Source organism: Sus scrofa, chromosome 4 (assembly GCF_000003025.6).
Source record: "Sus scrofa isolate TJ Tabasco breed Duroc chromosome 4, Sscrofa11.1, whole genome shotgun sequence".
In the NCBI taxonomy this organism is placed as follows: domain Eukaryota; kingdom Metazoa; phylum Chordata; class Mammalia; order Artiodactyla; family Suidae; genus Sus; species Sus scrofa.
In genome coordinates this window covers 94,912,126-94,938,797 of record NC_010446.5, presented here as the reverse complement: position 1 = coordinate 94,938,797, position 26,672 = coordinate 94,912,126, and the positions used below count along the sequence as shown (strand labels likewise).

General features: G+C 52.9%; 2 protein-coding genes across 7 annotated transcripts in view; both read right to left on the bottom strand.

The window, feature by feature from the left end:
• The window catches only part of KCNN3 (potassium calcium-activated channel subfamily N member 3), a 199,215-nt gene extending 174,048 nt beyond the window's left edge, over positions 1 to 25,167 (bottom strand). The window contains exons 1-2 of one of the 6 annotated variants that reach the window (XM_021088691.1): positions 25,039 to 25,155; positions 19,364 to 19,478 (exon numbers count right to left, since the gene is read on the bottom strand). Coding sequence is in view for 2 of the 6 variants with exons in the window: in XM_021088689.1 (XP_020944348.1) it covers positions 7,753 to 8,664 (912 nt within the window). In the remaining 4 variants the exon portion in view is untranslated. 6 annotated transcript variants of the gene reach the window in all.
• The window catches only part of PMVK (phosphomevalonate kinase), a 52,244-nt gene continuing 50,626 nt past the window's right edge, over positions 25,055 to 26,672 (bottom strand). The window contains exon 5 of the mRNA XM_013996999.2: positions 25,055 to 25,235. Coding sequence (XP_013852453.1) covers positions 25,225 to 25,235 — 11 coding nt within the window. The 3' untranslated portion in view covers positions 25,055 to 25,224. The remainder of the gene's footprint in view (positions 25,236 to 26,672) is intronic.

Sequence of the window (26,672 nt, the reverse complement as noted above, 5' to 3'; positions counted from 1 at the left end):
TCAACTAAATATCCAATCCCAGGCTTCCTTCTCCTCCCTACCTGCCCCTGGAGACACCACATGTGAGAACTCCAAGCTGCCCCAGGTCTGTGCTCTCCTCGCTCCACACCCTCCCCCACCCCCAACCACCCCCCGACCGCCACCCCTACCCCTGCCGCCAAAGTTCTCACTCTCAGAAAGACGCCCTGTCCGTGACCCTGCCGTCTTGGTCTGTCTAATCCTTCAGGAGCCACCAACCTCCTGCAGGGAGCCTTCCAACATCCCGCAAGACTGCCTTCTTCCTCAGGGCTCCCAACACCTCTAGCAGAAACTGCAGCCCAGCCTGGGGGGACGGAGCCTGGGTGTAGGCCCGACACCCCATGAGAACAGGAGCTGGAGGGCTACAGTTTGCTATCTTGGCAATGGACAGAAATGCACCTTAGGTGGAATCAGACAGCTCTAGAGCAGGAAGGGAGTGGGGCCTCACAGCCCAGCTCTCATTTTTAAGCCAGAGAAACAAAGACCCAGAGAGGCCCAGGGACTTGACAAAGGCCACACAGCAAACCAGAAGCAGGAGGTGGCCGCACCTCCTCAGGGCCCCTTCAAAGCAAGGACAGGCCTTTCAGTAACACTAACTGCCACTGACGGGGCTACATGAAGCCTCCCCTCAGGGAAGTAGGCAACTGGGACTCAAAGATGAAGAAGTAAGTTCTAGAAGCAGGGATGGAGAAGCCCGTGAAGCTTCCCTCACTCCAATCCCCAGCAGAGGTTTGTGGTGGGGTTGGGGACAGAGAGACAAGCTGGGCGCTGGAGATCTGAGCTCGGGTTCTAGAATCATCTCTCCTTCCCAGGCACTGGGAGTGAGCCACTCAACCCTGATGCAGCTCAGCTTTCTCATCTGTAACTACTTCAGACTAGAATGACTCCTGGGGCTGCAACGGGTACCCTGAGGGACAAGAAACCTGGAACCACCTTGTAGGATGTAAGATGCCGAGCCCACGTGGGTCACCCCAGGCAGGAGCCTTAGCCAGTACTGGAGGAGGGGGCCGGAGGGGCAGGGGGAGGACAAGGGGGAGAGACCGAGAGGCCAGGGGGCTGTGGCGGAAGTGCTCCAGCCTGCTGGCTCTCAGGGGCTGGGCACGTGCTGCAGGGCTGCCACTGGAGCCCGCCAATCCAGGCCTTCCCAGCATGGGCTCCTGTCTCTCATTCCCACACCTGCCACCCTCTCAGCTTTGCCAGCATCACCCCTGGGCACTGTTACCAGACCTTCAGGGGAGGCCTGGTCACATCCCACCCAGGACCCAGGCTGCACCCAGGGTCCCCACGCCTTGTCCTGGCCGCCCCACCCCCACCCCATCTGCTCTGGGTACCTGCCCTTGTATCTCCCATCCTCCATCAAGCCGCCGCCTGCCTCTCTCTGCAGAAAGTTCCTCCCATCCCAACATTTTGCATCCCAGGCCCACAAACCTTGATTTGTCTCAAGAATGATAAGCAATTTCTCCAGCAGCAGCAGGCAAAAGAAAAGGCCTAACTTGGGAGTCCCACAGGCCGGGGTTCTTACTCCAGGACCGCCACCCACTGGCAGTGTCAGCTTGGCTGGGTGGCTTCATCTGCAAAGGGGGCCATGACCACCCCCCACATCCAGGACTCTCAAGAGCAAAGCCCGCCCAGGGCCACACCAACGGTCCCTGCCTCCCTGTCTCCCGCCACCCAGCTGCATTCATGGCCAAGGCGGCACCAGGCCAGGCATGAGGCAGGGTGGTCCCTGCCCCCGGCTCCCCCTTCCCTCCTTGCTCTCTCGATCCCAGCTGAGCCCCTGGGGGTGGAATGACAAGGTTGGGGGAGGGGCACCCCAAAACCCATCAGCCTCCTCCGGACTTTCCACCCCAGGAAAAAAGGCACTAGAATTTTCCTCCCCACAGCTCCGGAGAACAGCACTCTCTTAGAATTCCCCACCCTCATTATTGAAAGAGGAATAGAAGGCTTCCTTCTCCCTCTCTCCCTCTCTCTCTCTGTCTTTGGGGTTTTCAAAGAAAGAGAAGAAAAACAGCGTCAAAGGAACAAACGTCCAGGTCTGTATCATCGCCACGCAGCCGCCCCTCACGACCCCCAGTGCTCGCTCTCTCTCACTTGTTTTCTTTCCCCAAATGTGCTTTACAAAAAACTGCAACATAAGAATGTGTATGTATCTGTGTGACTGGGTCACCTTGCTGTACAGGAGAAAAATGACAGAACACTGTAAACCAGCTATAATGGGGGAAAAAAATCATTAATTAAAAAAAAAAAAAAAAAAAAAAAAACACTGCACCACCACCCCAGCTCTCAATTCTGATTTTACATCCTTTTCTGGGTCTTGGCTTCACCACAGAGGTTACTCCAATTCCTTTTCATTTTGTTTTTCTTTGCATTTTTGAGAGCAGATCTTTGCACCCTGGCCTCACAAATCCCCCTTCCCGCGCACACTCACTATGGGAAACACAAGGCCATGCACTAGCTTCTTAATTAGCCTGTGCAGCCGATAAGTGCCCCAGCGACCATGCCAGGGCTGGAGCAGCGGGGAGCGCTGCCCGTGGGGAAGGGAAGTCCGGATGTATTATGAAGTCTTTCCCCCGGGACAGTTATAAATAGTGGCATGACACGCAAAGGAGAAGCATATATAAAAGTTAGCTGTCCCTTCTGTGGGTTACAAATGTTTGACTCATTTACAGACTGTCCACACAGGTTATAAATAGAATTGCCACCACCCTGGGTGGGAGAAGGGGCTCGTTTTCATGCTCCCAGAGCCTCTCTGGAGCCAAGACACTCGGTGTGACCTGTGATGATAAAATATATGCCTGGGGCCTCGGTAGCTGACTCCCAGGCTCCCGCCTCCAGCCAATGGCTTATAAAGAGTCTCCTGCCTTCTGCAACCCTGTCCTGCAGGGTCATCCCACTAGGAGGCTCAATGCCTGCTTTCCCGACAGGCTTGAAACCACACATACTAGTGCCCTGAGGCATCTGCTCCCAAACATCAGGACATCCCCCCAAGGCCACCCACCTCCCCCAAAGCAGCTCCCAGGTCTGGTGGGAGGTGTAGACCATTCGCCCAGCAGAGCCCTGGGTGCTGCTGTACCCTTCCGCAGACAAAACCTCCCTGACCAGAGAGGACAGGGGAACAGGAGAGCCGGGACCAGTGATCCCACTCAAGCATCCAGACAGGAAGCTGGGGGTGGACCTCTGGGAGGCCAGCCAAGAGACACAAGTTGGCCCTAAGGGACCCCACCCTCTTCGAATGGCCAGGGCAGAGCTCCCCAGAGCATACAGAGAAGGCTGCCCTTTCCAGGGTGGCCTCCTGCAAGGTGGTCTGAGGAAAGAAGAGTAACTAGAAAGGAACCACACAGAAGAGGAGACAGGGTGGCCCGGGGAAGCCCGGCAGACCCGCTGGGCGCCCTCCGCCCGCAGCCTGGGTGACCCCAGCAACAAGGCCCCCAGGGGCAGCGGGAAGAGCAAAGAAGCAGGAAGTTGGTGGTGAGGGCAGGAGCGGGGCAGAACGGGGGCAGAGGATCGGCTCAGCCTGGGAGGTGACACTCAGATGGACCATGAGGCCGGGGTGGGGAAGTGGTTTGAGGTCGTGCTGAACTGGTGGAAACAGAGAGCCACCCTGCTGCCCCAGCATTTCCCAGTCTCCCCCAGGCTGACCCCACAGCCCGATGCCTGAGATCCCTGAGAAACAAGGCCCACCGATGACTTGCCAGCTGGATGGAGGCACTGGCTCAGCCACCAGCAGGATGGCAAGGTCGGGGGTGGGGGGCTTGCCCACCCCCAACTCTCTCCAGACCCAGTGGAGAGAGCACAGCCGGCAGTGTGAGACAACAGAGTGGGTGTGCCCCAAACCAGCTCTGGAAGAATACACAGCACACCAAGGGCTCCCCGAATCCTCACGCCTTCATCCCGACCAGCCCCAGTGCGACAGACACAACGTCACCAAGACTCCTCAGCCTCTAGACCTGGCCCCATCTTGGTGGCTAAGCCCTTGATGGTAAATCTATCGCTAAAGAAAACACCTGGAGGGAGTTCTCATTGTGGCTCAGCACAAACGAATCCAACTCACATCCATGAGGACACAAGTTCAATCCCTGGCCTTGCTCAGTGGGTTAAGGATCCGGTGTTGCCATGAGCTTCGGTGTAGGTCACAGATGCGGCTTAAATCTGACATTTGCTGTGGCTGTGGCGTAGGCCGGTGGCTACAGTTCACTGGACCCCTAACCTGGGAAGCTCCATATGCCACGGGGGCCGCCCTGAAAAGCAAAAAAAAAGAAAAAGAAAACACCAGGACCCTGGTTTGGCACAGGGCTAAGCCAGGACCATCAGGAGCCATGGCCTTGGACATGATCACAAACAGCCCTCCTGTTGCCTGAGCCCCACCTCGGCCCATCCTCCATCCCCTATCATCACCTGTGGCTTGTGAGAGGGGAGCCTGGGACCATTTGGGCCAGATTTCTTCTCTCCCCCAGCTGGCTTCCTTTTGCATGAACTGACTCTGCTCAGAGGACATGCCATGTTCCTTCTCAAGAGAGCCAGGCCTGGGTGGTGAATTCCTCCCCCAGGGAGAGACATCCGCCAAGACGGGCAGACAGGAAGGTCACGGCAGAGCAAGGAGCAGAGAACTTCTGCTCAGGCACGAGGTTAGCAGTCATCACTTGGGGAGAAAAAGTGTGTCCCTCTCCCCATGACCTTTGAGGGAGAACTGCCACCATCAGTGCAGAGCCACCCAATCGGGGTGGGGTGCCTGAGGCCACCCCGTCCATCCTCCAGTTTCCAGACGGGTCAGCAAAGCCAATCAGATACACAGAGCTCTCCAGCAAAAGAGACCATCACCCATCTCTCCCCAGGGTCCTCAGAATGCCTCTGGGTCCCCGCCCCCAGCTAATGACTCTTCTTTCTGACGTGAACCCTCTTGTCACAACAGAGTCCATTTTGTCTGCAAGGCTGGGGATCGGATGTTCATCTGCCCCACAACAGACCCATGTTTACAGGTGGTTTCCCGTCAGCAGACCCAGTCCCTTCTCAGAACGGCTCGCCTCCAAGATACAACTTTTCTCTCCACTGTCAAGTCTTACTTCCCAAGCTATCAAGGCCCCAACTAATTCTGGAGCCAGAGGTCAATTAACAGAGGAAAAGGACATCTCCTTTCCTCTCCTCATCATAGAAACAATAACAAGAGGTCCTTATGGAGTGCCTTACACTCACTCCCTTGACAGTGGGGGAGACAGGCTGGCAGAAGCTACATGGCTTGTCCAAGATCACACACTGGAGGTGGCAGAGCTGGGCTTCAAACTCTGGTCTGAGTCTTTAAAACGATCCTGCGTGCCTCCAGGAGAGAAGAGGGGAGAGCTGCCCTATGCCCTCCTGACACCCAGAAAATACTCGTTTCATGATGAGTCAGTGTCAAGGTGGATAGATGATGGAAGGGCGGGGGAGCAGGGGAGCCGGTTAAAGCGAGCCCTGCTCATCACAACCAGTACCCACCCCAAGTGCACAGGAAGTGGCCCCCTCACAAGCTGAGGCAAGCAGGATTTTCCCCATGGCTGCCCCCTCCATGCTTCCATCAGCCAGAGGGTCATCAATTTAAAATTAGGTGAAGCCTGGCCCCCTGGCTCACCTCTCCCTTCCTTCCCATCAGAGTCCGCTTTCTCTGGCTCTAGGAAAGCCCCTTTCCCTGAATTCCCCATTAGGGAGGCACCTGCTCCCGGTCCTTTCCTGCCCAGCAGCAACCCTCCCACGGCATTAAGACAAATGTGCGTAGACCATTCCCACCCCCAGGGGCTGTCTCTGGGAAGGGCCTTCCCTAAAGAGATCTGACCAGCCGGTTCACTGAAAGAGAGGGAACTGGTCCTGCCCCTTCTCCCCACCCCACCCCCGGCGCTTGGACCTTCATCTGTTTCCCCAGCATGGGCTCCTGGTCCCCAGAGGGTGCCTGGAGGGAGCTGGGGTCGTACCTAGGGCGGCTGCCAGGCCTGCCGAGGCTGGTGGCCCCCCGCTCCTGGAGCGCTCAGCGGGAGAAGGATGCGAGCAGAAAGACCCACAGATTCCGAGGCTCATTACAGGGAATGACTAAGTGAGCTGCGATTCCAGGGGAAACCCCACTCGCTCTGGCTCACTGAGGGGCTGAAATCCTGGAGCTATTTCCAGGAAGGCAGCTTCCAGGAGCTGCCCTGGGCTGAAGCAGTCCTCTCGGAGCAGCCAGGTGCCTGGGGGACCCTCCGCCTGGAAGTCTTGATCCTGGCTCTTCAGGTCGTCTGACAGGTCTGCCCCACCCCTTCCCCAAGCAGGTACATCGGCCCATCCCCTGCTGGAGCGAGTGAGCCAAAGGCTGGGAATGGGGGAAATCCGATCAGCACCTCCTAGGTTTTTGCGGCTGGATTTCAACAAGGAATGTGACAGTCTCGCAGCAGCTGTGCCCAGCCTGAAACAAGCTCTATTTGAAACCTCCAACAGCTGAACCCCTCCCAGCTACCCGCTGGCCAGCCCAGCCACCCCCTGCCCAAAATGACAAGTAAGTAGAGAAATGCAAGCAGCAACAAGCATGCACACACACACACCAACAAATCAGGGGTGAAGTGTAGAGTGGGAAAAAAATCCACTTGCCCAGTAACTCCCCAGGTCTCCAAGCCTCCCAGCTCACAGCAGGAGGGCTCCCAGCCAGCAGAGCTTCAACAGAAACCCACCTTCCTCAAGCCCCACTCCCTTGGAGGACGCGATTTCCAAGCCCCCTCTGGAAGGGAAACCCCCTCCTTCGTCTTGAGACTGGACCGAGGCTGGAGCAGTGGGGCCAGCTCCCCCGCTAAAGCTGGTGCCGCCGTTCTCCATCGGGGAGCGCACTCACACACTCGCGCACACACTCATCCTTATTTATCCCCAGAAGAAAGAGTTGGGGTGGGAGGGGAGAACTGGGGCTGAGCCGGGGGCGCAGGCTCTCGGGGACGCCCAGGAAGCCCTGTCATGCCATCCGAGGGGGAGGCACTACCCCCACCCCCAGCTGAGGCCAAGGTGGCGCCCATCTGCTCTGCCTGGGTAACACCTGTAGCCATTTTTATCAGGGGATGTTTACGAGGCAGCAGCAGGTTTATTCTGAGTCCTCTTTCCTAAGGGAAAGAGTCGCTGATTTCCTCAGCCTGTATTTTTACCCCATGCCCCCAGGAGACTGGAGTCACGGGTGCTTTTCTCTTTTGCCCTAAGTCTCTCAGGAAGGAGGAGGGAAACAGAAACTTGGGAAGAGAAGGAGAAGACAGAGAAGGGGCTGGCATGGAATCCCCACCCCCTCCCCAGACATTTATTTCTTTTTTATCCTCGGGGAAAATGGAGTGGAGCAGGGGAGGGGAGGAGAGGAGGGGAAGTCACAGAACTGGCAAGCACATCAAGGCAGAGTGTAATTAATTGGTGCGTTAAGCTGCTGGGTTATGCTTTAGTACGAGTGAGCCGGGAGGAAAGATGATTTCTCAGAAGGGATTCTTTAATCCTCCCTAACACAGAGTCTGCAAATGAGACACAGCGTGTGGGGTGTCCGCCCCCCCCCCAAGAAAGCAAGGAATGAATTCTCCCAGGATTAAGCAGGAAAACCATGGGAAGTTGAGTGTTCAATATAACGGAGCCAATGCCTCTCCCCACCACCACCACCACCACCACCACCATCTCTCTCTCTCCCCCGATCTCTCTCATCTCTCATTTCTCTCTCTCTCTCTCTACCTACATATGCCTTTTGTTCAAGGTATAAAGAGAAACTGCAGCCCCTACCTTTGAGTACAAACCCCAAGAGAGCTCGGTCTCTATCACCATAACAACAATTCCAAACATCCCAAAAATCAGAGCATAGTCACTCAGTCGCTTCCTCTTTTCAAACAGGGCCCTCCTGTGTCCCAGCTTATAGCCAATGTTTTGGTTTTTCCGCTTGTTGGCTTTGGGGAAGGTGGTGCTGCTGGCAGTGGTGCCGGCATGCTGGTGGTTGTGGGTGGCGTTGGGGTGGTGGAGCAGGGTCTGATGGGCATGGTTGTCCTCCCGGGAGGAGATGATGATCTCGGGGGGGTTGCTGGGGCTGAAGAGCTGGAGGGGTTGGCCCTCAGGCTCAGCCTCAATGAGGTTCCTCCGGGAGGCGCTGAGGCGGCTGAGGGGCTTCATGACCCCACCGCTGTACTTGCAGGAGCTCATGGCGATCTCCGTGAAGGGGTTGCTGTCCCGCCGGTGCACCAGGGGGCTGGCCTGCCGGTGCCGGCCGCCTCCACCAGGCCCACTTGTGGCTGTGGAACTTGGAGAGTGGCCAAGCAAGTGGTCATTGAGATTGAGCTGGCTGCCTTGCCTGGAGGAAGGGTGGAGGATGGCGGTGGAGTTGGACGAAGGGGGTGCCCTGAAAGCAGTGGGAGAGGAGTGTAGCAGGCCGGGATGAACGGGCTGGCTCTGGAGTTGGGCGAGCTGAGACAGGGGATGCGGTGGCTGCTGCTGCTGTTGCTGCTGCTGCTGCTGAAGCTGCAGAGGCTGAGGCTGCAACGGGGGTCCCGGGGGCTGCTGGGGGGCTGCTGGTGGTGCCGGCGGCGGTGGCGGCGGCGGCGGCTGCTGTTGTTGCTGCTCATCCCCGGAGGATGGACAGGGGCACTTGGGGTCTTCATCCAGGTCTCCCACCCCGGAGTCATGGAAGTGCCCAGAAGTGTCCATCTTGGGGCCTGGCTGGATTTCCTGCAGCACAGCCCCCCACCCCAAAGCCACCCTTGCTCCAAAGATGTCCTCAAAGAAAGCCAGGCATCCAAGCTCCCCCACCAGAGTGTCTTGGCTCCAGCCCTCTCTCTTTGGCTTGCTTCGGTTCTCTGGGGCTGCCTGGAGTCCAGACGCTGCCACTCAAGAATGCATTGTACTGGGCACGGAGGGAGAGCAGGAGGGGCGCTTGGAGAAAGAAGAAGAAGGGGGAAAAAGAACTCTGTCTCAGGAGGTGGTCCTCCAGGAGCGTGTGAGGCCAGGCTCAGCTTCACTCCTCGCTGGCTCAATAGCTTCGCTCTCCTCCTCCTGCCACTGTTATAGGGTAAGCCAAGCCCACTTATTAGCAGCTGGTCTCATTGGCTTGGCTTAACTCTCCAACCACCTCCTAACTCCGCCCCCCAGCATAGGCTCCTCCCCGGAGGAGGGGCCTGCCGCGCTCCGCTCCCTGCCCTGGCGGCAGCGCAGCGAGGGCTGGGAACTGTAGTTTCCGCTCGCCACCCTGGAGCTGAGCGGCTGCCCTCTTTCCTCTGACAGGTATGGCAGAAACCCGGCAGCCCACGGCGATCCGGGATGTAAGCGCACGAGGGGGCGGGGGGCGGGGAGGAGGAGCCGAGGTCGTCCTACGGAGGGGCGCTATGCACCCGGATAAGGGGTCAAAAGGCAGGAAGACAGTTATTAATGGCCAGGGTCTGCCATAGGTTGTTTCACACATATTATCCAGCTACAACCTCCAGACACCCACGGAGGTGGGCATCGTGTTGCCATTTCACCAACTGATGCTCAGAGATACTGAGCAACAACCTCAAGGTCACAGAAGCAGAGGGCATCCACATCCAACTGACTCCAGGTAGACAAGCTCACTGACTGAACTGCCTGCAGTACGTGAGCAGGAGCATCTGTTATTTCTAAGCCTCACATCAACCCTATGAAGATGATGTCATCACTCTCCTTTTACAGATGAAACCCGTTTTTAAAAAAATCACTCAGGCACAGATATGTAATTTGCCAGCTGTCACCCTGTTTGTAATTAAGGCTGCTAGAATTCCAACCCGGGTCAGTCTGACCCCGCAGTTCCCATACCATCTCCCAGGATGCCATTCCATGATGATGTTCAGGGCAGAGTGGTTGCTCCATAAATTTGCTCAAACGATGGATGAGAACGAGCCAGAGAGAGGCTGTGGAGGAAGAACCGGCCTCCCCAAAGCACGATGTGTGACGTGGACTGTGACTCTGGCAGACTTGGAGTCACAGGAGGGTCTGGCAGGAAGACTGAAACCCCCCTGTGGTCACACCCCACCTGACCTGTCCCAAGCAGCTCTGAGAGTCAGAGCTGGGAACAGCTGCTGGCTTCCCAGGTTCAGAGCCATCATCAAGTATTTATTAAGCTCCCACTGTGTGCAAAGGGCGTTCCAAAAGAGATGGGGCCCCAGCTGAATTCATTTCCATTTCTAAGTGCAGCAGACCCACGGGTCAGTGAGGAGGGGGCCGTGATGAGATTCCCCAGGCACACCTGGGGCTTTAGGGGGCAGCGTCTTCCTGCATATCTCCTGTGTCTCCCATCACCCCTTGGCCTCTGGTAGGAAGGGGAAAGAGGAGGAAAGATACGCATATGCAAGTGCACACGACGTGTACATAGGTGTGCACTCCCTGGCCCACAAACATGCACACACGTGCACACACGCAGTGAGGTTCTAAAGCAGCTCTCCTGAATGGTGAGCGCCAAGTGGCCAGGTCATGGAAGGGCAAAGCTCCCCCCAGAGGAGCCCAGGCTATCCTCTGTATGCCAGTTCTCACCTCTCCAATCCTCTATCAGCCCTAATGCCTGAGAGCTAAGGACTACTTGAAAGCCACGTAATTATGACATAAGATAATCTTGATTATTGTTATTATTATCAGTGACAGGGTCACACCCCTGGCACTATAAGTCATAGCTCTGGGGCTCAGACACAAGCCTGGGGTCTTATATATCCTCCCACGCCCATGCTGGCCCTCAAGTACCCCCCCACACCCCACACCCTCGAGCATTCCCTGCCTTCCCTCCCCTTCCCTTCTGTCTTCTTGGTTCTCCTCCTTCCATCCCTAAAAAGAGCCACCTATTTGGTTAAGGCTTCAGATCATATCCTTAGGCTCAATGATTTCCTAATAAATTATCAGTACTGTGTTGTCAGCAGCAGAAATGTGCTGCCAGTATTACTCCTCTCTGCTGGATGCAGCATCTGGGCTGTGGAAAATCCATGTTTAAGGACAGATTCCAGGTCTGGGTATTTCTGTGCCCGCTCCACCACCAATACCTGTCTTCTTCTCAGTTTACCCTTTTGAGCCAGCCTCCTGCCCCCAGATCCCCTGGCCCTTCCAGCTGGATCCAGTGGGAACTGGGAGCTCAGTATGTTGTGCTCACATGGATTGGGATGAGAAACACCTGGGGAGGATTATCTACCAGAGCCAAAGGTTGATTAGAGACTCATCTAGAAAAGGGCTGGAGCTTGACAGCTCATGCCACTGATGCAGCTCACGCCCCTTGATACAACTACCCTGTTAGAATAGGAAGAGAATGGTGTCATGGTAACATTTGGGGCTCTGGAGTCAGACTGCCCAGCTGGAGCCCCTCTCCTACTGGCAGTGGCTGTGTGGCCTTCTGAGCCTCAGCTTCCCACTCCATAAAATGGGAGTGATAAGGGCCCCTACATCCTGCAAGTCAGTATGAGTGGACTATCTCACCAGACTACACATGCAGCCCGGAAGCTGGTGTGCTGGAGCTGGCTGGTACTGGCTCATAAAAGACAGTGATGTGAAGTTCCCTTCGTGGCTCAGCAGACACGAATCTGACTAGGAACCATGAGGTTGTGGGTTCGATCCCTGACCTCACTCTATGGGTTAAGGATCTGACATTGCCATGAGCTGTGGTGTAGGTCACAGACAGGGCTCGGCTCCTGCATTGCTGTGGCTGTGGCGTAGGTCAGCAACTACAGCTCCAATTCGACCCAACCTCCACCTGCCACAGGTGCAGCCCTAAAAAGCAAAAAAAAAAAAAAAAAAGACAATGGTGCGTATCTCTTCCCAGCTCTATGACCAGAGCTGTCACGTTGATAGTTTGAAATCACCAGTGATGACAGTGTTTACACCACAGGAATGGGCAAACCCCACAAATCAGGGCTGACGTTTTCCTTCATGTCCAAGTCCACACCTTGAAGAAGGGACTCTTCCCTCAAGCAAATCAGGCCTCTTAAGTCTGTCAAGATGAAGGCTGAGGGGGTGTGGTGTAGTTTCTCATTCCAGAGAGTACAGAGAAAGTGAACAAGGACAGGTTCACCAAACCCAGTAAGGTAAAAGTGGCCTTCAGACACACCAGCTCCACATCAGGTGTGCTGTTGCTCTGCCCCTGCCCTCCTTTCCACATTCACTTCTCACCACTTCCCTCTTTGTGTGTGTGTGTGTGTGTGTGTGTTTGCCTTTACTAGGCCGCTTCCTCGGCATATGGAGGTTCCCAGGCTAGGGGTCCAATCGGAGCTGTAGGCGCCGACCTACACCAGAGCCATGGCAACACGGGATCCGAGCTGCGTCTGCAACCTACACCATAGCTCATGGCAACGCCGGATCCTTAACCCACTGAACAAGGCCAGGGATCGAACTCGCATGCTCATGGTTCCTAGTCAGATTCGTTAACCACTGCGCCACGACGGGAACTCCTCACCACTTCCCTCTTTAAGGCCCCAAAATACTTGCTTTTTTTTTTTTTTTTTTTCTTTTTAGGGCCGCACTCGCCGCATATGGAAGTTCCCAGGCTAGGGGTTGAATCAGAGCTGTAGCCTCCAGTCAACACCACAGCCACAGCAACAATAGACCTGAGCTGCATCTTCAACCTACACCACAGCTCATGGCAATGCCGGATCATTAACCCACTGAGTGAGGCCAGGGAATGAACCCTCAACCTCATGGATGATAGTCAGATTTGTTTCCACTAAACCACAGTGGGAACTCCCCCCAAAATACTCACTTCTTATAGTTCAACCAATAAGCCAACCTGTATCATATCTCCATGCCTTTACCCATGCTATTCCTTCTGCCTGGCATGCCCTTCCCACACTTCTTCATCTAACGCATTGCATTCTGCCCTTCAAGACTGGGCTCACAGGTCTTCTTTCCGGGAAGTCTCTCCCAAGCTCCCCAAATCCAGAGCAGACCCTTCTTCTGTATGTGCAGTACCCCCGTCTTTATCAAACAGTATAGCTGTCATCTCTTCGTGTGTTCTTGTCCCCCTAGACTGTGACCTCTTTAAGGGCAGGAATGATGTTTTCTCCATCCCTGGATCTACAGCTCTTGCACAGAACCTGGCACATAATAGATGCTTGATAAAGATTCATTGAACTAAACTAAACTGAACAGAACTTGAAATCTTGGAGAGATGAATTGGAGGCAAATAAGAGGAAGTCATAACACTTTCCACAGTAAATAATAACCACAATTTCCCCATCAGTGAAGTGAGATAGATGATTTCTCTAAGATCACTCAGCTTTAAAATCATACAATCTATGGTCTGTGGAATTTGTTACCCTCAAACGCAGGGCTGATTGAAAATGGGCTTAAGAAAAGTGGAGTTCCCATCATGGTGCAGCAAAAACGAATCTGACTAGGAACCATGAGGAGGTTGCAGGTTCAATCCCTGGCCTCACTCAGTGGGCTAAGGATCCGGCATTGCCGTGGGCTGTGGTGTAGGTTGCAGATACAGCTCAGATCCTGTGTTGCTGTGGCTGTGGCATAGGCCAGCAGCTGTAGCTCTGATTTGACCTCTGGCCTGGGAAACTCCATATGCCGTGGGTGTGGCCTTAAAAAGAAAAAAAAAAGTAAGAAAAATAATGACGTGGTTTATATGACTGTCTTTCCCATGAAGCTGTGGACTTCTTGAGCACAGAGAAGGGGTCCAATTTCTTTCTGTATCCTCAGCACTGAGCAGGGTATCTGGCCATGGATATACTCAGTATAGGTTTATCGGATTGATGAATAAATAGGTGAATGAGTGGATGGATGGATGGATGACTGCATGGATGAGTGCATGGATGGATGGATTGATGGGTGGCTAGGTAGGCGGGCAGGTGATGGATGGATGGATAGACAGACAGATGGAGTTTAGACACAATGACAGACAATAGTGGAATTTTTAGGAAAGCTAGTGGTGTTTAAGGGCTATCTTAACCTTCCAGGGACAGAAGTAGCATAAAGATCAACCACGCCTCCCTCAGACCCTGGGTGGTTGGGTCAGAGACAGCACTGGGCCGAACGGTTCATTAGCCCACCCAGGTTCGAAGATTTTTGTGTTGTTATCCAGAAGCTTTGTTCCTGGATCAATCAATGGAGTTTTGTTTTTTGTTTTGTTTTGTTTTTTTATTTTAAACCCTGTGTTTGCATAGGATTTTAGAATTCCCCAACTGTTTTCACATAAAGTACTCCACGTGCATCTCCTAGTAGCCAGGAAGGCAAGCCAGGCAGGTTCTACTGCTCAACCCTTGACATTCTCACTCCCATAAACCAAAGAGCAGAAAGGTTGAAGTGACTTGCCCAGGATCGCCAGTGAGTCATGGAGTTGAACCTGGATGCTTCCCACCCCTAGACTCATGCTCTTTCATCTCCATTCGTGCTGCCTGCAATGCCACTCCAGCCCTCGCTGTGTCCAGTCCTTCTAGAATTTCAGGAAGGGTTATTTCAGGAGGGCACAATGCTGCCTCCACACAATGCCCTCCCAGACCCCCGCCCTCCTTCCTGCTCCTTCTCCCTCATTTGCCATCATCTCCCTCTTCTGCATTCCTTTAGCACTTTATTTGTACCTCTCTGGGGATACTTTTCACCTCTGGCTTTGTATTGGCGTCGTCTGTGTACATGCCTTTTCTCCCCTGTTTTTAATTTACACCATAAGCTCCTTGGTGACAGGAGCCTGGGGTGTAAACTGTAAAACACATACACACTCCCACTGCACCTCACCCCACACCCTGATTGTTGAGTCAGGAAGTGAGTGAATTTCTGCACGAGTGAGAGTTCAGGGCACCTTGACCCTGGACACAGTGCCTTCCCCTTACCTACGCCGCTGGCTACAACGAGTGCCAATCTGTAAGCATAGGTCTCTCACCCATTCTTTTCTCTGAATCCCTGAACACCCAGACCCCAAGGTGAGGACTCGCCTAACTAAACCCCACCCATGCTTCCCCAAGCCACAGCAGAAAAAGGGAGACAGGGAGTTCCCGTTGTGGCGCAGCGGAAACGAATCCGACTAGGAACCAGGAGGTTGCAGGTTCAATCCCTGGCCTCGCTCAGTGGGTTAAGGATCCGGCATTGCCAAGAGCATGGTGTAGATTGCAGACGCAGCTCAGATCCCACACTGCTGGCTGTGGTGTAAGCTGGCAGCTACAGCTCCAATTGGACCCTTAGCCTGGGATCCTCCATATGCTTCGGGTATGGCCCTAAAAAGTGGGGAGAAAAAAAAATGAGACAGAACCACAGCACATCTCACCTGCCTCCAGGCTACCCACCAACAGCTCTTCATACCATCTCCTCCAGGATCCTGCTTTGCTGGAAAACAACTACAACTTTTGAGCCTTGTCTCCATCTTGCTACAAAAGAGACATACAGCTCAACATCTCACGCCCTGGTGCATTCACTGAGGGCCTGATCTGTGCATATGCGGTCCCAACAAAACAGTGGGGTTAGATTAGAATCCCCATTCTACAGATGGGGAAACTGAGTTAAGTTTTGGAGAAGGCAAATGGCTTGCTTTCGTTCTCAATGGAGGCAAGAAGCCACACCCTGAGCCAAAGAGGACTGTCCACTTGCAGGTCACCCTCCCCACTCAGCCACCGCCACTGGGCTTCTTCCCCTTCCAGAGGAAGCATTCTTCCTGCCTGCCCAAGTTCTCCATGAAACCCCCTCTGACAAAAGGGATGGGGGTAGGTTTTAAAAGAATAGCTCCATGGAGACCTGTCTAAAGGGAGGGTGACGATTCCAGTCCTTGGCCATGGAGAGAAGACAGAGTGGGGCAGGCAGGCAGGGGTGCTGGGAGCAGCCTTGGGCTGGAAATCCAACCCATCTCCCTTAAGGCTGCCACCTTCCTGCCAGTGACCACATGGCATGAGCCTGAGCCTATACATCTAGACCCAGTCATGCCTTTCTTGGTGGTTGTTTTGTGACAATCGAGATACATTTCAAAGTGCTTCTCCTGACCCTTTCTCCATGGCTTTGGTGTGAGAACTTGCTGTTTTGCCCAGATGATTCAGTCCGGATGGGAACATTTATTTGAGAGGTCAAAGGACAAATAAAAAGTGCTGATACAGTATCTGGAAAGAATACATGGAAAATGGGCACAGGGCCCCAACATCTTGTCACTATGATGTCTTGCCAGGCTCACAGAGAGTTGGTTCTAGGGGCACACAGTTTGCAAACTGTAAAGTGCTACCTAGGTAGATAAGGCAAGTGCAAGGACCTTGATGACCTTGGTGGGTGAGGAAGAGCCCATGGAGACCCTGCTTGGCCAATACTCAGCATCTGACTCTCATCCCTGGAGTTGGGGCAGGTCCTAGGGACCTGTCTGCTCAGGGCTAAGTCAGTGGAGAGAGCCCATGGCTGGCCTGTCCTGGGTGGGCGGGTGTGTGGGCTCCCAGCCCCACACTGCAGTGTAGTTGATGGCACCCTTCCCGGCTCCAACCAGAAATTCAGGTGGCATTTCTGTCTGTCTTATCCACTGCTGAATCCCCAGTGCCTGGCATGGAGCATGCTCTCAATTAAGATTTACTGATTAAGGCAGCCTCCTAGTCCCAGTCCCAAAAGGCTCTGAGAAAAACATTATCTCTAACGGCATCCCAAACCCAGAGCCGGCCCCTAAGCTGCCCAAGAGAGGGCCCAGAACCAGGGCAGCCCCAGGCCCCAGGCACGGAGGGGGGCAGCACACTCTGTGGCCCCTGCTGAACCACCCTCCTTCAGTCAGAGTTGAGAGTGAAGGACAGATCCCCAGAGCCTGGCTGGTGACCCGGGCGCAAGCCTTCTAAGCCAGCCGGCGCCTTCAGCCCTTCCCCAGACTCCCGTTGGCCAGTGGCAGCTCAAGCGGGAAGGTAAAGGGCAGCTCCGCGCCCAGCTCCGGCTCTGAGATTGAGGCCCCCCGCTGATGCTCACCCACCTGGGGCCCAGCAACCTGCGGCGGATTTACGAGGAGTGTGGCGACCTCTGCTGGTGGTAAGTGCACATAGCTCTGCACGCCGGGCACCTTGGGAGGCGGAGGGCCATCTCGAACCACCGAAGGCGCCCTTAAGTTTCTTCCCCCTTCCGTGGAGACCAGGAGCCTACATCCGGTGCCAGGATCCACCTTTGTGAACATTTTGCAAAGGTGGCTCCTGTCTGGCGAGTTCTTTGAATTTGTCCATCACTGGAAAAGAATATACTTCCCCTATTATCTGTCCCAAGTGAGCCAGCCTAACAGGCCTGAGAGAGCTGGAATGGACCACAGAGATGCTTAGGTCCCCACCTTACTAGCAAGAGAAAAAGACCTCGCAGAGATGGGAGGTAACTTGCCTAAGCTTACATGTTTAGTTAAGGACAAAGCCGGGACCAAATCAGGGTCCCCTGATGTAGTCCTTTCAAGGCGCCAGCATCTCAGGAGCTTTCAGGCATCCAGGAACACAGCTCAGCACATCTTCTCCCTCCCTGCTCTCTCACTGCGGGCATCCCAAACCAAAGCTCCCAGCTACATCTCCACTCCAAGATACTGCTCATCAATGAGAAAAAGTCCCCTCTCCCCACACCAACATTCACTGGGCAAAGCCCGCAGCCAAGGCCTTCTGTGCCCAGCACTTTGATATGAATAATGCAAAAGGGCAGGCATCTCCCTGCCTCCCTGCCTTTCTTTGCCTTCCTTCTCTCCCGGTAAAGGTGAAAGCCGGAGGGTTGCTATGGACACTGCACTCAGGCGCTCCCTCCTCAGTAATAATCCGTAGCCGCCCTCCCTGCTGGAGTCTGAGTCTCTAATTGCCAAGCCTCGGAGGCAGCAGGATGCCTCACAGGAGGTACCAGGCAGCTGGAAGAGCCCGAGGATTAGATGAGCTAAGGGGGAAGGAGAGAGTGACAAGACGGAAATCACCTGAAATTGGAAGCAGCAAACTCGACCTGCGTAGCTGGATCGACAAAACCAGTGTCGATTTAGCCAGAATTAGAAAAGCGTGTGTGTCTTAACAGGATCCCCATCAAATCCGACACTTAATCACTGTGGCAGTCTCTCCGGCAGGATGCTGAGGGGAGGGAGGGGGGGAAGGGGAGGCCCCACAGCTGTGTGTGTGAGCAGTGTCTGCAGGAAGGACCTTCACAGGCCTTTTGCTCTTCGATAAGAACAGGCATGGGTCCAGGAGCTTTTCTGAGCTGGACTCTTGGCCCCTCTGCTGCCCCGTGGGCAGAAGCACCCCCGCTCCCCACTGCCACACAGCCCCCCTCACCGATCCTCCCCAGGAGATCGGCTCATTCACACCATTGCTAGCTTCCCCACCACGTGAACGGAGCATGCGCCTCCCCCATTAGGATCCCGCCACGTGACCAGAGGACTGTCACCTCAAATCCTGTCCCTGACGTGAGAACCGGAGCCTATCACCTCCAAGAACATCCCCTCTAAGAGATCAGGACACCGTCATGGCTATTCTTGTCCCCACCCTGAGAACAAAGGCTTTTTCTCCACCATTGGGCTCTCCTTTTTTTTTTTTTTTTTTTTTTTTTTTTTTTTAATGGCCACACCCGCAGCATATGGAGGTTCCCAGGCTAGGGGTGAAATCAGAGCTACAGCTGTTGGCCTATGCCACAGCCGCAGCAATGCAGGATCTGAGCCTTGTCTGCGACATCACAGCTCATGCCAACACTGGATCCTTAACCCACTGAGCGAAGTCAGGGATCGAACCTGCAACCTCACGGTTACTAATCGGCTTCGTTTCCACTGTGCCACAATGGGAACTCCCATCCACCACTGGGCTCTCTCGAAATCAGAACATTGTCACCTCTATCCATGTCCCATGGCTGCCCACCCACACATCAGACCCAGTCACTGAGACCACAAGACTCCATAGAGCCGCACAGACTCAGGGCCAACAGGAGGGTCTTTCCTCTGTTTTCAGCCCAAAGCCACGTGCTACCCAGGACAGCCAGATTCACCCTCCAGCGCCCCCAGGGGCCACAAGAACCTTTAAAGAGGGCCTGTGGGAAAGCACATGGGGTCCTACAAGTCACTGGAGGTGTGTTGGTGGCTGGGGTGGCCTTCTGTGGGCTGTGCTTGTCTCAGAGCTCAGCCTTTAGGAGGCAGTTAGCCTAGTGGTGCCCCGACCACCACTACAAACCACCCCCTCGGGGGCATTCATGCTGGAGGAAGAGTGTGAATGGACCAGGGAAACCCCAACTCAAACCCCAAAGACGCTTGAGAGAGAAAGATATAGATGATACAGAGAGAGATCTACACACACACACACACACACACACACACACACACACACACACAGTCCAAAAAGACTGACGACGGGCGTGATCAAAGATGTCCACATCCCCACATGGACCAATATTTCTCTCATTGTTTAATTTCCGGCATTCAATACAATGAAACAAAATCGAAAGCTCTTTCCCTCCCAGACCCTATAATGGAAATTCCAAGACTTACCTTGAAAAGAGGGCCACAGGGTCGCTCCCAGAAGTGGGCACAGGGCAGTCGGCTAGGCACACGCACTAGCAGAGAGTCATTCTGACACTGACTTCATACCAAGTGGAACTCCAACCTGCACCTCAGGAGAACCACAAATCACTCCCCATCCTGGACCACGGGGAGCTCCAAAATAGTCCTTACCAAATGCAGGGGGTCTGCTGTGCAGGGCAGGAGGAGACCCAGCCACTGCCAGTGAGACACGGTGCAGTGATGAATTCCCCTGTGAGGGGAGCCACAGCCCAGCCCGGGACTCCCCTTTGCACTCCAGAGCCTGGGGTGAGTTTTTCTAAAGGACTCTAAAGAAGTGGGGAGACCTCAATTTTGGCACATGCTTTATAAGCACAGGAGCTCCATGCAATCGGGTGGACAATCCAGACCTGGCCTCTGCCCTCCACCTTGGGAGCCTTTTCTTGCTGCTCATGAGCTCAGTAGATTCTTTGGGGAGTCCAGAGAAGAGAGAACACTTTCATCCTGCCTGTCACTGGATGGGGGAAGGGAACATGTGGGCTCAAGGACACTCTTTCCATTGCCCCAATACCAGGCCTGGCCCACAGATCAGAAATAGAGTCAACCAGGAGTTCCCATTGTGGCTCAGCGGGTTAAGAACCCGACTGGTATCCATGAGGATACGGGTTCAATCCCTCGCCCCGCTCGGTGGGTTAAGGACCCCGCGTTGCCGAGAGCTGTGGTGTAGGTCGCAGACATGGCTTGGATCCCGAGTTGCTGTAGCTGTGGTGTAGGCAGGCAGCTGCAGCCCTGATTAGACCCCTAGCCTGGGAAACTCCATATGCCACAGGTGCAGCTCTAAAAAGCAATGAAAGAAAGAGAGAGAGAAAGGAAGGAAGGAGGAAAGGAAGGAAGGAATAGAAAGAAAGAAAGAAAGAAAAAGAAAGAAAGAAAGAAAGAAAGAAAGAAAGAAAGAAAGAAAGAAAGAAAGAAAGAAAGAAAGAAGGAAAGAAGGAAAGAAGGAAAGAAGGAAAGAAGGAAAGAAAGAAAAAGAAAGAATAGATTCAACCAACACTTTTGGGGGCATCTACCAAGCCCCAGGCAACATGCAGCCACTTCTCACCGACCCTTCGACCCTCTGCCAGTTGGTTCCTGTTGTCCCCATTTACAAAGAGAAACTGAGAGGTCTAGGGGACTCGCCCAAGATTAAAATAACTGACTTTCAGACTCCAAAACCCCAGTGCCCTCATCCTGGCCATTTTTCCATCTGCTGTTTGAAAGTCACACTCAGAATGGGACTGAGATGAGACCATACATCTCAGAAAGCACACATGCCAAAAATAAGCCATTATTCTAACTGGGGAGTTTTTCCCACAATTTAGGAAACCTTGCCACCTCTGATTGTCTCTGAAACTGTGTTCCCAGAAGTGAATTTCTGACAAGTTCTGGCAATCTCTGTGGCCCGTCATGGGAGGCCTGGCGAGCACTAATCCTCTTTCTTAGTACAATGCCTTTTTCCTCCTGCAGACCTAGTGATTAAGCCTCCTGGGGGCTCCAGGACCTGGCAAACGTGAGCCCCAGAGGGTGAGAAAGGCCAGCAGCTTCCTACGCGTCACTTCCATTAGAGAAGATTCTGAAGCAGCCAGGAGGGCCAGAGAGGGGAAAGAAGAGAAAAGGAGCTGAGAGCCTGCCCTGGCAGGCCCCGGGATCTTATCATAGCTGCTTCCTGCCCTGTGAGTCTTGCCTTGATGGATTGGGTAGGAGGGGGGATTCTTCCACATCTTTCAATAAAGGCCAAGAAGGCCAGCAGCTCCCACTTGCCCAACGGAAAGGTTTCAGCTTGTTGAGATCTCTCAGACCCACAGATCCTGCCCCATGGAACTTCCAGTGTAGAGAGAAAGGACAAGAGAGCAGGAGATCCTGAGAGACTGGAATTCCGGGTCCGAGACGGGAGGAAATTGATTTGTGTGTTATTGGTACTAAGGCTGGAATTTTCCAGAATAGATTGCCAGTGACAAGCAAACAGACCGCATCTCCTACTTCGAGTTGGACAAGTTCTAACTGGAAAGATCTGGTCTCCCCACAAGGTAATAGCTGTGACATGCTTAGCACAGTACCAGCACGTGGCAGGGGTGCCATACGTGTTCGTTTCCTTCTCACCTCAATTTCCATCCTTGTTGGGAAGCGTTTCAGTGACTGAAAGGGGCCTTTGGTAAATAAGAGGGTCTCTGCTACCTGGGTCAAGAATCCAAAAGCAGGTGTTCCCGTCGTGGCGCAGCAGAAATGAATCCGACTAGGAACCATGAGGTTGCGGGTTCAATCCCTGGCCTGGTTCAGTGGTTTAAGGGTCCAGTAGTGCTGTGGTTGTGGTGTAGGCCGGCAGCTGCAGCTCGGATTTGACCCCTAGCCCAGGAACTTCCATATGCCAACAGTGCAGACCTAAAAAGACCAAAAAAAAAAAAAAAAAAAATCCAAAAGCTCTAAATTCAATGCATACAAATCCTTTTAGTTCATGCCATTGCTCAGGAGAGGGACACGGGCAGTCATCCTTGGTTCCAAGGAATGTGTGGCATAAGGGGAGGTGCTCTGACCACACATGGAAGTTAGATGGGCCTCAAATGGCCTGGGCAGGGCCCATCTGAGGCAAGAACCCTGCATCCCTGGGGTCATTCCACCTGGAGGATTCCTGTGCCTCCTTGTCTTGGACCTTCTAAAGATCTTGGACAAACCGAAGTCAAAGCCCAAGGAGTAGACAAGGCCCACCTCCAAGGCCAGGCTCTGTCATGCAGCTTCCAGGATGTTCTTGGCTACAGAGGTGGCGTCAGCCCCTTGCTTCTTCTCCATCGCCCTGGCCTTGGCCGCTTTGGAGCAGCTTTGCCGAGTGATGCACCAGAAAAGAGAAGAGGAGAGATGCGCGTCCATGTGGCAGTTTGTTAACTGCACCAGAAAAGTGATGGTGGGGGAGGCGGTGGAAGTCAGTGACTCAAAGCAGGTTCGGGGATTATCTGCTGTTTTCAATTATCCATGTCCCTCATCACCATGGAGAATTGAGAATTGGGTGTCTTTGCCTCCCCCTCAACGCTGTTGCTGGCATTAGAGACGTGATTTGTACTTGGAGCAACTGTGGATCAAGGACTCAGAATGGTCCCTGTATAAAAAAAAACTCTCCCCAGCCCTGAAATGTCATTAAATGACTCTCTGCACCTGGTATCTCTTCGTCCCTTTAAAAATAGCTGAAGAGAGACATATCTAGGGGGAAGAAAACTGAATTATTGAGCATCTGCGTGGTACTCAATACTCCTTTTGAGCCAAGGAATGTCAGTTCGGAGAGGTTAAGTGATTTACCCATGACTTCTCACAGCCAAGAACAACAAAGCTGGTGCTCCAGCACAGAGCCATCTGATCCCAAGGCTCGTTTCCCCACCCGACCCCTGTCTCAGGGAACTCACACGTCCCTTATAAAACATGGTGGGCCCATCTTGGACCTCCCAGTCTGTGTTTGCTCTGATATTTGCTGCTGCCACGTAAGAAACCCCGACTCAAGAGAGTTTAAAAACAAGGACGCCCCACACACTAACCCCAGAGGTAGGACAGTTTCAGAGGCCATTAATGTGACGGCACGTGTCACCATGAACATAAGTTCTTTCCAACCTTCTCCTCCACCAGCTCCAGCATGTTGGCCACTCCCTTATGGTCGCAAGATGGCTGCAGTGTCTCCGGGAATCCCACTATCACCCTTCAGAGTCCAGAGACAATCAAGGGAAGCACCCCTGTCTTGGATCTCATTTTAATAATGAGGAAAACTGTCCAGAAGTCCCTAGACTCTCCTCCACAGCTCACTGGTCAAAAATGGGTTATGTGCTCAGACCTAAGCTAATCCATCACTGGCAAATTCCATGGAAGTGGGATTACCACGTTGTCTAGTTTGGGGCTGCACACTGATCAGAGGGAGTGTGGACAAAGCGGGGATTCAAGAAAGACGTGAGGTGAGGGCTGCCTCTGCCAAGCCAGCCAGAGGTCCAAATGTACCGCTTTAGAAGGGTTCTTGCCCCCCGTGTGGACCCTGAAGGCATGTGCCAGCTCGGGGTCCTTGTGTAACTCAGATGAGAAGGGGTGAAGCACCGACTTGCACCAAAAGGAGAAACTGCTGGCCTTACTGTGAGCTCGCTTATCTAGAAGACACACTTGACAGCCTTCATTAGAGAGATTTGGGAAAGAAAGCTTATCACAGATGTCTTCTATCACATACCAGGGAGCAAAGCCTTTCATGAAACCGAACGGGCCACACAGAACCAGGGTCTTTAATTTCCTGTAGGAAGCCTGATGATTATCTGTCTGGAAATGTTTCTGCTCAAGTGGGGATCCATCAGAGCCAGAACGAAAGAGCCCTTGATATCATCATGCTATAAATTCAGACTCCTTACAAAGAGATGCTTGTCAAGAGAGGCCAAAGAAGCTCAGAGCATCCCACCTACTCTGCTCTCCCCAAATCCCATCCAGGGTGGGCTGGGGCTCCCTTCAATGGTGAAAACCAAGAGGGTGACCACAAGACAGACGAGGGATGGGAAAGGAAACAGGCAAAGCAAGAGAGACAAAAACACTTGAGGAACAGAAGGAGGCAGAGAGTGAGCCCAAGTGACAAAAAAGAGAAGGAAAAGAAAGAAAAAAGGAGGATGGGGCAAAGGGGAGGGAAAGAAGAAGAAACGAGGCAAAGGAGGGAAGAAAGATGAGCAAGAGACGGACAGGAGATGCCCAACCATGATTTTTTCAAGGATTCTTGTTTACCAGCTGGGATTTCCAGCCCTCGGTCCTCTTCTGTAGCCGTCCTTGCTTTCTGCACAGAAATCCGGGGGTCACACACTGTGTTTCCAGCCCAGCAGGATCCAGGTGTTTCCAGTTCCTGGACCAGGCTGTACTGATGGGTCAAGGGGGTCATTATTCAAAGAGGCCTTGAACACTCCTGACTCTTAGTTGAAGATGGAAGAAGAAACAGCCAGGACTCAAAAGAGTTGTTCTAACTTTGTGAGTTTAAACATTTGAACTCACTTCTTATTCTGATTTTTGTGGCTGGGATGAGGACAAGAGTTTATTAAAAAAAAAAAAAAAAAAAAAAACCTGTTTATTCCATCTTCCCTCATAGCACATGTAGGCCTCTCCAGAAATAATTCCCAATTTAGCATAAGCTCTATTTCCCTCTATTTGCTGCCTAGAGAACCCCATTTTTTTTTTGGCTGTACCCACAGCATGTGGAAGTTCCAGGGATCAAAACCATGCCATAGCAGTGACTCAAGCCACAGCAGGGATACCAGATCCACTGAGCCACCAGGGAACTCCAAGCGAACTCTTATTCATCCCTCAAGGCCCTATTCAAATGAGCCTTCTTTCTGACCCCTTCCGTGACCCCCTACACCTGCAAACAGGATTAGCTGCTTCGTCTGCTGTGTGCCCCTAACACATTGTAAGGGAACTCTCCCGAAGTACTTCTCACATAGCACCGTAATGATGTGTTTATGTTCCCCAGCATCTGAGACAATGCCAGGAACATAGCAGGAACTCCATAAGCATTTGTTGGGTTAATGCATGAACAATAAACCAATCTGCTCCCCTAACTAGATTGTGAGCTTCTCAACTTGTGTGGAATTAAGTGGAATCCCAGAACTTCAGAGCCAAGAGCGCTTAACACCCACCTAGTCCAGCGCTTGAATATCACTGTATGTTTTTTTACACATGTGGACGAGAGAATCTGATGATCGCCAAGCTCTTCTTCCATCCCTCGAAGGACTCTTCTGATCTATGCCAATGTGAAGCCATCGGAGGGGTCCAGTGTTTTAACTTATTTATGTTTCTGAATGTTCATCGGAAAAGCTTGCTCATCACAAAAAGTCTGGAAAGAATAGAAGACAATAAAGAAGGAGAAAAATCATGCATAAACTCTCGACTAAATCAGGTATTGTTAAACTACGGTTACCAAAGGGGACAGAGGGTGGGGGTGGGGGAATGGATTCGGGGGTTGGGATTGGCATGTGCGAGCTGTGGCACATGGAATGTCTGGCCAACGGGGACCTGCCATATAACACGGGGAACTCTACTCAACATTCTGGGATCATCTATATGGGAAAAGAGTCTGAAAAAGATGGATGTGCGGAGTTCCTGTCGTGGCTCGATGGTTAACAAATCCGACTAGGAACCATGAGGTTGCGGGTTCGATCCCTGGCCTTGCTCAGTAGGTTAAGAATCCAGCGTTGCCATGAGCTGTGGTGTAGGTCCCAGACGGGGCTCAAGATCTCGCATTGTTGTGGCTCTGGCATAGGCGGGAGACTACAGCTCCGATTGGACCCCTAGCCTGGGAACCTCCATATGCCGCAGGAGCAGTCCCAGAAAAGGCAAAAAGACCAAAAAAAAAAAAAAAAGGGGGAATGGATGTGTGTACATGCATAAGTGAATCACTGTATTTGTACAGCAGAAATGATCACAACGTTGTAAATCAACTATACCTCAATAAAACTTTAAGAAATAAAAAAAAGAAACAAATCAGGTATTGTTAATGTTTGGCATATTCCAGTCTGTTGATATGCATTGTGTTTTCCATACAAAATTGAGATTATGGCATATACTGGGTTTAGAGCAGTTTTAAATCATATGTACCTGATTTTTGGGGGGGGGGGGCATGCCTGTGGCATGTGGAAGTTCCCAGGCCAGGGATCAAACCCATGCCACAGCAGTGACCGGAGCCACAGAAGTCACAATGCCAGATCCTTAACCTGCTGTGCCACAAGGGAACTCCCTGATTTTTTATGTTCTGTTGAAGGAAATCCCACAGATACATTAAATCCCATCTCTCTAACACATTAGTATAATCCCACTTACATGGCGTTTTTATTAGATAATGTCATGCTCTCCCATTTTATGTCTATAGTTTGCTCATTATTTTTTGGAACTTGTCAGTTTCTGGCCATTAAGCATCATTGTTCTGAACCTCCAGCAAGTATGTAGCGTGGTTGGAGATAAACCTTCCAATAGGAGCATCATCTGTGGACCCCAGAAATGCTGTCTCGGCCAGCTTAGATGCAAGCGAAGATAATGTGTTCTGGAACCTGCTAGCTGACCCTGAAGGTGGCTGTGGTGATGATGGCACCACTGGTATATGGATGCCTGTGAAGTGCATGAGCTCCAGGAACCAGGACCAGACCTGTCCGGTTGCCATGAAACACCCAGAGCCCAGCGCAGGGCCCGGCACACAGCAGGTGAATGAATGGATGGCGCCTGGCTGGGGGATGGATGAACCAGGCTCAGATGCCTTGCTGGCATCTCCGCCTTCTCT